The following is a 12,068-nucleotide window of genomic DNA, read 5'->3' as shown; positions in this document are numbered from 1 at the left end:
CTCGCGAGAATCAGTTTGTAAATTGTTGAAGCGTTACTCTATGCCTCGTTCTTCGCCTCTATTGCGCACGGCCATTTGTTGGTACAAAGGCGCTGGTGATATTTGCAGGTGCCATGCGTCGCATGGTATATCTGACGTCGGCACATGCCTTTCTGCCTGCTTGCAGAAACCAGCAAAACGACCAAGAGGACAGCCTGGTCCCTACGCAACGTCCGGATTGGTGATGCGACCAAAAGAAGTGACAGCGTCACCTGCATATTCGCCTTGAGTCAAGTCTGTGCAAACGCAAGCTGGTAGCAACGATCAGAAAGTGAGCGCTACGTGGCACAACCTGCGCAGCGGGACATATCGAGGAGTCGCAGCATGCCTCAATTTTTGCGGCTCCGTTTCGCCGGTGCCAGGAGGGGTGCGAGGATCGGATGAGCTGTTGGGTAAAACTGCACGCTCATTTCAGATACGTGTTCGTTTAAATGACAAGGGGCGTTGACGCTTGAGTAGTTCATATAATCCTAAGCATGCCGTGGGTCTAATTCACAGAAACGCACAGCGCAGCGGCAAGTTGGGACTCGCGCAAATCCTAGTCAGAAACTACTCCTGTGTAGGAGGTTAATATCTTCCATACAATTTCTCTAAAGAAAGTATTGCCCTAATGTGAGCTGAGCCGCTTCCCCTAGCTACAGCGAGCTCGGCGTTCCTGCGGACAACACTTTGACTTAATGCACTTAATGGTGCTTGGACCCCTTTGCAGTATGGCCGGAACAGCACTACCTCGCCCTCCCCGCCACCGCGCACACCGGCTCTGCTCCCAGGAGCCCGTTCATGGCCAATTATCTCTTTTGCATTGGGGAGCTAGCATTAAAATGGGTACCCGTCGCAGGCACACTGGAAAGGGCGCTGCAATGGCCTGCTTTATTCCCGGGATTCTTCAAAGGCAGGGGGGTATCAGCAGCGACAATAGTAGCAGCTGCAAAGCAAGAGCGGAAACATCCTTTCTTGCAGTAGCCGCAGCTTCGATAGCCAGGGCACCAACTCAGCTCGCTGATGGCTTAACTAGCCGGCCCACCCCGTGTTCATGTTATGTAGAGGCACCCATCCCTTTTGCTGCTTCCCTTTTCCACGTTTCCGAGCTTCTGGCCCCTCACATTGCGTCCTTCCTCTCCTCCGATGCGCCAATCGTAGGGCAGCCAAGCAGGCGTGAGCCTGTGCCACTTGGAGCAAGTGTAACATGCTCTGTCTGAAGTTATTTCGTGCGTTGCTCATTGCGTACAAACTGGCTGTTGAGGGTCAAAAACATGTTAATACCTCTCTACAATGCTAGTGCCTGACGCAACCCGGGGCTTGGTCATGCGTGCATCGGGCAAACGTTGGCTTGCAGAGTAAGTCGCAGCAAGGAGCGTCAGAACTCACGGGAGGCCACCTCCTCTCCACCTCAGATCCAGGCTCGTGTCTCGCCATGCCAAGACAGGAACGTTGGGCTGATGCTTTGAGGAAGTCTTGCCTTTAGCGCTTCAAGTCCACTGCAGCTTGCAGCGGTCTTCCGCCATGAGTCAGGTCCCTAATGGGACCATTCAAGAAGGGAGCTGGATTATGAGTAGTTGAGGAAGCCACAGAGAATACTACTCTGCACTATCTGCTACAGGTCCAGCATACTAAGCGCAGCCTCTACCGAAGCCAGTGAATCTGCCAGCAGGAAAGCCCTGCCGACCAACACCCAGGGGCCTATAATAAGTCTTCACTGTAAATCAAACTGCAAGGTATTTGCTAGAGTATACGGTTATGCATATTTCCAGTGCCACGCAAGCCAGCTGTGCAGTGCGATCATTTTGCCTTTGGGGGCGGCCGACAAGGGGTGCTAGCCGGAGATTGGGTACTTACAGTCTCTTTTTACTGTTACTCCAGTGAAATTTTATGTTCCAAAATAGAGAGTGCTGCAAGTAGTTCCGTTTTTCAACCTGTCCCTTCAGCTCAGCCCCACCGCGAACCACCCACCAGCTGAGGCATAACTACTCACCCACCACCGGCCAGCACCATTTAACTGATTCTCAATATGAATGCTTCAGAAAAGGTAAACTCTGGTTGGCTTGATTAGCATTAGCTGAAATAACGCACTGTGGAGCACCCAGTCCACCCTTTCACAGTTAACATTTATTCCCCCAGGGGGAATCCAACCCCAACCACCGCCTCGAGGCTCATTGTTCATTCACGTCGTTATCTCGCGATGAGTTCGTAATCTTTAGGGTTTCTCGAGGCGAGACTTCATAATCTGTCAAGGGGGGGGTCATTATTCTACACGTCGCGCTCCCGCCCCTGTGCTCGGGAACTCAGTTGCTGCGGTCGGTGTAGCTGGACGCTTAAGATCATGGAGCACGGAGAGGAGCCATGCCCACTAGTGGCTTGGAGCAGGGTCGGAGAAGAGGGCCTTTCTCCAAAGGGCATCTCTGCTGTGGTCCGTCTTCCGGTCCGAGGATCTGCAGACACAACAGAAAGGTGTCTCATTTCGGACTTCTTTACTTACAATGGAACGGCCACTATCCTCGCCCACCGCCTGTTGCCATCTCAGGTAGCAACAGCAGCGAAAACAGCATCAACAAAGAGAGATGTTGAGAGCTGCAGGGTGAGCATTACTGCAGCATCAGCCTCTGACAGTGGTGTGACGGCTTTGGCCTCGGCAGAGACTGAGGCGGCTGACGCGCCCGTGCAACTGTTCGTCGGTCTGACTAATGGACAACTGTGGCAAATGGAGATGAAACAGCAGCAGGACCATCGCAACAGCGAACATGAGAGGGGACTACCTCGTAGACTCTCTGTCTCCTCGAAGCAGCTGTTGTGCTGCCGTATGGCTGAACCAATCGACATGATTTGCTGCTATGTCCAAGGGGAAGGGATCCCAGCATCAGTGGGGGCCCAGGATTCTGAGAAGAGTAGCACCAGATACGCCCTAATGCTAATTGCGTTGTACAGCGATGGCGTTGCCGTTGTCTCGTGGCCAGAAACTTCTCAAACAAAAGAACTCCCGTTAGTCGTCATGTCCCTCCACTATGCTGTAAACCACAGAAGCGACCGCTGCTGCTATTTCCGCTATGAAATATTCCATACAGCACATCTAGTTGCGTTTTCCATCTGTGTGTTGATCTTTGCAGTGCTGTGGACGGAGGCTGTCGTCTCACGTTGTCACCCCAAGGGGATCGCCTGGCTATCAGCACCCGAAAGCGGCGCTTAGTTTTGCTGGAACGAAAAGGGCAACAATTTTCAGTTGTGAAGGACTTTTCACCGCTTAGACTCGCAGGCCCCGCTGACCCGGCAGCTCAGCCAACATGGTCCGCCCATTTCATTTTGTTTCCCTTGGGGTTGTTGGCTGTTTCCCCTCCTGTTCGTTAGCCCTTTCGCCAATACTTTACACAATTTCGGCTTTCTCCTCTTTCATTGTTGGGCGCAGGGCTGGGGAGGAAAAACTACTGATCCCAGGGGCCCCGCAGCTGCGCTCCTCATGCAAGACAAGTGCGTGGGAGGAGGCAAAAGAGGCGCCAGCTCTAACGGGAGCCCATGCTCCATCCCATTTGGTTCTCCTACAGCACTGTGGTTTTGCTGATGAAGGAAAAGCGCTCGATGCCCCAGGGAACTGTGTTGGAGAGCCACTCATTTGCGGTGTATCGGCCACCTTGGAAATAGGCATTTGGAAGATGCAGCAAAAAGAACCCCTATTGATGATACAAAGTAAATGGCTAGTTACCATGCGTTTATCCTTCGCCTCTCTACTCATCTCCTTGTCTGTTCGTTGTCAGACTTCTCTTCGAGAGGACCAGAAACAGACATTCACAGAGACAGCTATATATATATATATATATATATATATATATACTGTCTATACTTGTACATGGTCTACCGTGGGTGCAGCTGCAGGCACAAAAAGTACCGTCGTAGGTAATAATATATAGTACTGCGCTTGCTCATTGCGTTTATGCTATCCAAATTTACCGCTTGCCTGCAGCTGGAGGGGATGTTCAGCTTAGGAGTATTTGCTGCCTGACCGCCAACTCCCCCCTTGCCCCTTTGTTGCTGTTGCGGAACGACGGTTATTTGGGTCTTCTTGCTTTGCGTCGTGAGGATTTGCGAGCTGCCATGGAGAGTTCAGCTGCGGCAGCACCAGCTGCAGCAGCTACGGCTGCCGCCTCACCTATGCGCGCAGGTGCACTTAAAGCGCAGGCGCAGTCAACCGAGAAGTCACCAAAACCGACGGCAGAAAATGCGGAGGATGAGGACACCAAACGTAAGCGCATGTACTGAAGACATCACTAACTAATTAGACAGAGTGTGAGGTGCCTGGTCAAATTATTATCTCTGCTTGGGGCTCTTGTTAACGGTGATCGGTATAAGCGGTGTCAGCGAAGCACGGTAGAGCCAAGAAACTTTTTGCATGGCAGTACGGCAGCATGGGTTGGGAAATCAAAGGTAAGGACTTTTGTGCTGATTCAGCTATGCCACTGGTTCTGAGGACGTGCATTTGTCTATCTGCTGGAGGTAACGGAAGAGGGAAGGCAGCATTCGGCCGCTTCTTCACTTTGTTCATTTGCCCACAGACAGTGCCGCTTCTGCGAGATCAGTTAAAGATTTTCTAAGTCGAGAAGCTGCCGAAGCTTCAGCTGAGGAAACGGAAAGTGAAGCGCAGGAAAATGACCTCTTCAATGGGATGGATCCTGAGGAAAGAAGTAAGTAGGCAGTTAGGCTGGTTGCTTCTGTGCGGCTGTCAGCGTGCATATACGCGTATGTAACTAGAAGTATAAAGAAGTAGAAGTATAAGGGCTTTTCAATGCTCAGCCAAATGCGCCGTATCCAGCATGTGCTCCCACTACTTCATTTTTGGCAGCATGGGCTTCCATCCCGTGCCTTCGAATTGGGTTGTCGGCTTGTCTGCAAGCAAAAACACAATAGACAAATTCAGCACGAACATTTTAGGATGCGCTCCGTTGCGGCTGAGGCGCGTGAGTTCAACACCAGGAAATGCGAATTGTACGTGTGCAAGTGCTCAATTTTCTTGTTTCGTGAACAATGGTGCAGCCCCTCAGAAGAAACGCACTCACAAGCACCGCAGACGACCACCAGCGGGAGCGGAAGTGGAGAGCCAAAGTAGCGATCCGGAGTCGGGCGGCTCCCGCAGATCCTCCATTGGCGGAGAGGGAATATATGCTGGCGGTGCTGAAGGTTTCGCCACCAGCCTCACTGCGTTGCAGTCGGAGTTGCAGGAGGCTCAGGCGATGCTGAATGCGCTGCTCAAGAAGCAACACGAAACAAAGCAGCGGGTTATCCATCCAGGCGGTGGGCCCCAGCCAAAAGACCCGGGGAAGCCCTGGTGCGGAGAACAAGCCCAAGTTTCAGTCGTCTGGAACTTTTTTTGTATTTATTAGGGCCATGCTGTTGATGGGCGCCATCCAGCTGCCCCACGGTTATGCGTCAGTCTGGGTCCTCGCGCGCAGGCGAATTGTGCGGAACGTTGTTGATGGTCCTCCATGGATGAAGTGGACACTGCTGGCATTAAGTCGGGGTTGCCTTCTCAGGTGTCTGTATTGGACCCATTTCGGCCACATCACCAAAACCGTGACAGCGGAAAATTCTGTGCTTGACGTCTTCAATTTTTCTCCTGGGGCCGTTGCTGAGGGAACTGCGCACAGAAAGCTCGCGGATCTGCATAATTCCTCGGCCGCTGCTCTGTGTGAGTGCCCTCCCGAGGATTTAGATTTAAGGATGGCTAGTTGCTCTTCGCTGTTCTTGCCCACAGAGCCGGTGAAGTGCTGTTCAACAGACACTAGAATCTGCTGTTTTTACGCAGGCAGAGCTGGCGTTGTCTTGGCCTCTTCTGGTTCCTCTCGGAGTGTCATGGAGTTTCGGTAAGGTGTTGTTTGCCGTGCTTAAAAACAGTCTAGGCGCCATTGTCACCATTCAGGTTATGCTACTACGTCATTTGTAACTAGTCTCTTTCCATTTGTCACTGGCTGATTTATTGGGTCGCTTCTGCGTCTACTCTTTTTCAGTTGCTTCTTGGATGCCGGGTCATGGGTAAAGCATTTCGCCGAGGGAGAGAAAATTGTTGCGGTAGCTGCAGGAGATTCCTTCGTGGCCGCAGTGACTGAAGACAGGTTTGCAGTTGCATGGAACACATCGAAAACCTTTCGAAATGCCCTTTAGTACCTTGCAGACAGAAACCCGCCACGCCAGTGGCGGGGGAGAGCGCGGGGAGCATTGAAGGGAGGCTGCAGGCTTGATGCACGCAAATATTCCATTTTCATGATGAAGGTATATACGAGAAACACGGGAAACTCTTGCTATACGCTGTTTCAGGACGCTACGCATCTTCACCTTAGGGGGGATACTGTTGTATACGGCCGACGTTTTTGGCAGACCTGTTTCGCTTTGTGGCTCGCAGCAGTTACTGATTGTTTTGACACAGACTGGATGCAGCGAGGGCTTTCTGCAGCTGCACTGCTCCGTACTGCACGTGCATCCAAGCCCTTCTTGCCCCAATTCCACTTTTCGTCTGCCTATTTCTTGCTTCAAGCGGCGGCTAGCGGCTCCCCCTGTCGCCGCTGCGTCTATTCCGGATGTCGACATAATTCACGAAGGTAGTGATGCATGCATTCATCGTTCCACGTGATAGCGCACAGGCGCATGGGCCCACCAAGTGGCGAATATGCCATTATGCGCCACTGGGGACATTCTGTGCTCCCTATGATCTTCTTTTGTGGACGTAGGCTTCTTTGATCTGGAAACGCCACTTGATTGGATCGGTGTCTCTCCAGGAGGAATGCCAGCAGTAAAAGACGTTTCAGGCAAGTTGGCGCCACCTCCTCCCTAATTCTTTTGGAGCGCGGCGTAAGAGCCAATCTTACACCTCGTTCATTCATATGATAAGAAAGCATGATGACCTCGATGGCTACGCAGTGGTGGATGCGTGTTTCGCAATTTACGAGGACATCTTTTGCTTCCTTTGCGTGGCATTTGCTTGACGCAGGAGTTGTGCGAGGATTATTACCGGTCGGCTCCACCAATATAGGGGGATTAGGTTACGCCTTCAAATGGGTGAAGCTTTGCTTACTTGAAGATGCCTCAGCCAACGTTCCTCTCTTTCCAGTAATCGTCGACGAAACGAAAGTCAGTGAAATTACACAGAAGGACCATCTCCTGGCTGAGCATGCTAGTGTTGACTCAGGTGCCCAGCATTTGTCCTTATACAGCAAACGCTCTCAGCGAGTGTTTTGGTTTCTTTGGCTGGTATCTCCAGGGCGAACTCGGTGTCGTACGGCTAAAGGCGGGTGAAGAGGGTCTTTCTTTTCCTGACTGTTCCGTTTCTGAAGCTTTCTTCGGGTACACAATGGAACATATTCCCCTCCGCATCCCCTCTCCTGACCTGTGGAGCTATGCCCGATGGCAAAGGCTTTTGCGGCAAGACAAGCAGCTGAAAGGTGTCGGTGACGGGGGAGGAGATGCCGCTCTGGTGCCGTGGCCTCAGTATGACGAACTGCGGCTACAACAGGAAATGGCCATTAGGCAATTAAACCATTTTGTCAGCATTTGTGGGGGATCGGCTTCCGGTGGCGCCGAAGGAGATGCTGAGGCCCGGGAAGCTCAGAGAAAGCTGCAGCTTCTTAGCAAGAGGCATGACAAGTTTTGCTTGCGGGGGTTTGCCAAGTGCACGGACGACAAAAGGGTAAGAAGACCAGAAACTAAGTCCACATTCACCGAATGCATGTCAGTCTCATTCTGACAGCGCTCTGCTTCTGGACACTTACTACTTCCTCTTCACGAAGTGGATTTGGTTCAGATTGCCACATGCGTGATGAGCAAAGCTGCCACAAGACAAGAAATCGGAGAAAATATTCGCAGCACTGCAGACATATCGACGAAGGGAACAAATTATTTACATTGTGAGGTTGCTGTGCGAACTCCACCAGCGCATTCTTTTTCCGCTGTGTCGTCTTTGCAGCTGCATGGGGTAGCCAAGGACATGGCACTGCGCCTTAAGACAGAAAATGCCCCCCAGCATGCTCGTTCCCTCCTTGACTCTGATACGCGTCTCCAGACGGAGTAAGCCAATTCCCCTATCACTACATCAGGAGCTACAGCTTACTATCTCGATCAATCGCTAGCCCGTTGTTAGGAGATGCATAACATCGACAAGAATAGATTTGGTTAGGAGTAGCCAAGTACAGTGGTGCTCTTCCACGAGGGCGTATGGAGATGATGAATATATTACCCGTATCACCAAAACAGTTTATGGGAGTGAACCTTGGGTCGAGCGCAATTCCTTTGCACTGGAAGACTGTGGGAATAATCCCCGCGAGCAAGTTTAGGTTTCTTTTTCCCTATAATTCCCGTGCGCCCTACGCAGGCAACTAAGAGAAGCACTGCTGTGGCAGGAGCAGCAACGCCAGCACTTCTTTGCGGCAGCAGCAGCACCGGCACCGGATCCGACCACCTTTCAAAATGAAAACTCTCCACCGCCGGAGCAGTCAGTTGAACAGGTGGAACGAAAGTACTCTGGTTCTGGAGGAGCCTCTTCAGCGCTGCCACCTGAAAAGAAGTCCAGTATTCAGCGTCTGCTTCAGGTTTGTTTACAACGCTTGCCACTCCACCAGGCTGCGCCGGATTATCTAGAGCAGCATGAACAACTGCCCTAGCCTGTGAGAGGGCCAAAGCTGTTTTCTGTACAAGGGCCTACTTTGTAAGCGGTTTTATTGTATGGGCTTATGTGCTCGCAGTGGCAGCAGTCGCAACAACAGCAGCAACGCAAGGGTGGAGATGGGGGTCTGGTTGCTCTTTTTGAAGGCCAGAAACGCAGAGCATCTGAATCACACGCCGACAGGGCGAGCAAGAAGACCTATTTCCACAAGGCTGATTGAGGTGCAGTACAGTTTGTCTGCTTCTTGATGCGCGTCCAGCGCAGGAAATGCAAAGAGCGCGCATTCAGGACAGAGATTCCACTGATTCCAGCGGGTCCATCTTTTGACGGCCTGCATGCCAGTGCCAAGCGGCCATTCCCGCTGAGGAAGCCACCGGAAAACAGAAATTGGGAGTTTGAGCCTCCAGCTAATCTACATGCATGTGATTTGCTGGTAATTCTAGCCCGCCACTACTGGACTGCAGTAAATGATTGCTTGTTGTTGGATAGACGCAGTAGAGCTCGCCAACATGTACACCAATGCCATCAAGCCTATGCTAAGATCCAAAAGCCAATACTGTACGTCAATTGTAGCTCTAAAGGCCACTTCAAACTTTGACGCGATACAGTATAATGGAATCGCCCCGCATTTTTAGTCCTTGGGGGCCACCCCCTAGGCGTTGCGCATCGGTGGAATATTGCATCCTTAGCTCGCAAACTACGATGCTTTCTATGCTCTGCCCTATGCCCTCCATCCTTCAAACCTGCACGTTCGGCCTGAGCTGCTTGCAATCGTTTGCTACTCCTCGCTAACAAAGCCAGCTGAAATACATGCGCTGCTCTACCACGCATCCAACTCCCTGCCTCTCCATAGCTGCAGTCTTTCAACGCACTCACGGGATCGTGAGTCAATGGAGAAGTTTACGCTCAAGCAACGCTACGGCCGTGCCAATCGCAGCAGCCGTAAAGGCTCCTGTACGAAAACCGATTAGCATTTCTCCGTCTGGCGCCCGTGTATGTGCAAAGCATAGCATTATTGCTTCACGGCACTTTCAAACAACATATCGGAAATCCGTATACCGAAGCTCAAACACAACCGTCGAACTGCACGCTGCATTTTGAACTGAGGCAAAGGAAGCGTACAGCATCACTGACTTCTGAAGGCCAGTGCACAAAAGGTAAGTAACCGCGATAATCAATGAAAAGAGAGGTTTACATGACTTCTAAAGTGGCAAAATCGAAGCCTTGGTCGCCACCAACTCGCAAGGCAACGCCCCCCTCAGCTGCAAACGCCATGCAGTTGTTTCCGTCATCGTCAATTAGCAGCACCTCCTCCTTGGTAACTCCAAATTCCTTTATCACCTATACGCAATCACATCACGGTTCGATGGTGCTCCTTCGTCTGTAGTGGCAACAAGGGACCGGTAGTGGTTTCTTCTTGCATATAGCAGTGGCCGCTCCAAACGTTGCTGAAAAGTGCTTCTGCATTGCTGGTGCACCGAAACATTAAATCAACTCGGTTGCACAAGGATGATGAAGCAAAGAGGACACGGACCTGGCCAATGTGGAAGGATTTGTTGTACGGCATAGGCCCATCTAAACCCAGTGGCTCGTAATCAGCAGGCAGCCTGTACAACCTGGGATTAGCGCACCATATCGCATGGATCAACCCCAGCATCCTCATTTGTCCGCATACAGAAAGACTTTCAGTTGCTCAACGTGACAAGCCCTTTCAGAAGTACTGGTAACGGCTCGAAAACAGAAGACCCCCTCCATGCAGTAGGCAGCCAGCTACTCCACCCTGGGCCCAAAAAACCAAAACCCTGAACAACCCAAGCTCACGAAGGATAGAAAGGGAACACTGCTTGGACATCAAACGAAGCATCGCTTTCTGCAAGTACCCGCCGCACGAGCTCTTCGCCTGCAATACGGCCTGGCCGCGAAGCGATAGCTTTTGGGTCTGCAGCAGCAGCGAAAACACTTTAAAGATGCTTTTGCTAGTAAATATGAACTTCGATCGGAGCGGGTCATATGAGACACCTCAGGTCCGACGCAGCACCACGCCCAAGACAAGTAGTCCTCACCTCCAAAGGTCACCACCGCAATGCGAATTCCACGAGATGATGCCGCCGCCGCAAATGCATCAAAGTCCGGTGAAAGAGCTGTGAAGATTGCATTATCAGGCACGTCGGAAGCACTTCCTCCTGAAAGCGCAGATCATCGCGCACACACATCGTGTTGCCTGCAAGCATATTACAATGATACCCGAGGAAAACGCAGCCATACCCTCTGTCCATAGCCCTCCAATTGTGACCCGGTAAGATACGACATGCTCATGATACAGCTCACAGCGACATTGCAAGCGCAGTATTTTAACAGTTACGTGCGTGGCTGCACTTGCCTGAATGTGCGGTGATCATCGTCATGTCGAAGTCCACAGCAAGGACCCTCACTCCCCCGTTTTTCGCAGCATCGGCGAGGGCTGTACATGGGTCATTCGAGTTCAAGGCTTCCTTGAGGAGCGTTTTAAGTACGCGGCCTCCGAAGCCGACACTTGGACTTCCTTGCGCTGCCATGGGTCGCGATGCTATCAATAAAACAGCGGTGAGGAGCGCCAACAGCCAGCTCGAATGCCCTATCCTCTTGCCAACTCCAGAGGCCTCCTTGCAGCCTTGATGCAGAAGAAACCCCCCCCGAAGGCCGTTGGGCAGTGTCCCTGGCCCGGCGAAGATGACGCCCCTACGGCTCTGCACTGCTGATGAGGGGTGACGAATAGCAAAGTTGGGAGATGAGAAGGCGCTGATGTGAGGGTACTTCTGCATCGAAACGGCTCCGCGAAGTGCGTGAGCCTCAGGCATATTCATAAGACTTTGATCGAGGGGCTCAGTGCCCCACCTGCTACGCAAGCGCGTCTCTACAAGCACCCTTTACAGCAGGCATTGCTAGGGATATACCTTCAACACCCTCATATAAATCGTTTAAATGCATTTGACGGAATACTGGGGAGCCAACAGCTCAGGTGTACGCAAGCTGCCCAGAAGCCGTCCTTCTCCACCGCAAGGGACCGTGCAGCGGTTTCCGGTTCGCCAACAGACTGAAAATACTAAAAAGAGCGTCAAAGTGAGTGCACCTTTGGAACTGTATATATTTTTCCCCCTCAAGAGGGCTGCCAGGAGCACTCTCAAGCAAAGCCTCGACTTGGGGGAACGCTTGGGAGGAGGGCCTCTAACGCGCAGCCAGCGTTTACAGGAAAAGCTGTCTTTCAGAAGGGTTGGTCGCATAATCTTATTTCCACCTATTTTTGTCGATTTAATAAAGGTATTATAGCGCCAAGACGCCGATAGATGCTTCCTCTAGCCAACAGATTTCAAATGGGCCTTAACACGCCGCCGCTCGCTTACGCAGCTTCTAAAACAAA

At 51.7% G+C, this 12,068-nt stretch overlaps 2 protein-coding genes across 2 annotated transcripts; one reads left to right on the top strand and one right to left on the bottom strand.

The window, feature by feature from the left end:
• Nucleotides 1-2,359: 2,359 nt before the first annotated feature.
• On the top strand, nucleotides 2,360-8,891 carry EAH_00006050 (Chromosome I, complete genome, related; the record flags this gene model as incomplete). The annotated part of the gene is made up of 14 exons (XM_013396323.1): nucleotides 2,360-3,015; nucleotides 3,141-3,317; nucleotides 3,437-3,714; nucleotides 3,989-4,267; nucleotides 4,578-4,706; nucleotides 4,816-5,347; nucleotides 5,553-5,882; nucleotides 6,027-6,131; nucleotides 6,334-6,614; nucleotides 7,004-7,143; nucleotides 7,274-7,699; nucleotides 7,976-8,076; nucleotides 8,381-8,597; nucleotides 8,751-8,891. 14 exons carry the CDS (start codon nucleotides 2,360-2,362, stop codon nucleotides 8,889-8,891), a joined length of 3,792 nt encoding a protein of 1,263 aa, XP_013251777.1.
• Nucleotides 8,892-9,862: 971 nt separating this feature from the next.
• Nucleotides 9,863-11,508, bottom strand: EAH_00006040 (p36 protein, putative; the record flags this gene model as incomplete). The annotated part of the gene is made up of 5 exons (XM_013396322.1): nucleotides 9,863-10,012; nucleotides 10,206-10,287; nucleotides 10,493-10,610; nucleotides 10,735-10,854; nucleotides 11,034-11,508. 5 exons carry the CDS (start codon nucleotides 11,506-11,508, stop codon nucleotides 9,863-9,865), a joined length of 945 nt encoding a protein of 314 aa, XP_013251776.1.
• Nucleotides 11,509-12,068: the final 560 nt, after the last annotated feature.

The sequence above is a fragment of the Eimeria acervulina genome, genomic scaffold (assembly GCF_000499425.1).
Source record: "Eimeria acervulina Houghton genomic scaffold, Eah_scaff25, whole genome shotgun sequence".
NCBI classification, from domain to species: domain Eukaryota; phylum Apicomplexa; class Conoidasida; order Eucoccidiorida; family Eimeriidae; genus Eimeria; species Eimeria acervulina.
The sequence above is the reverse complement of the archived record's forward strand: the minus strand, read 5'-3'. Positions and strand labels throughout refer to the sequence as shown.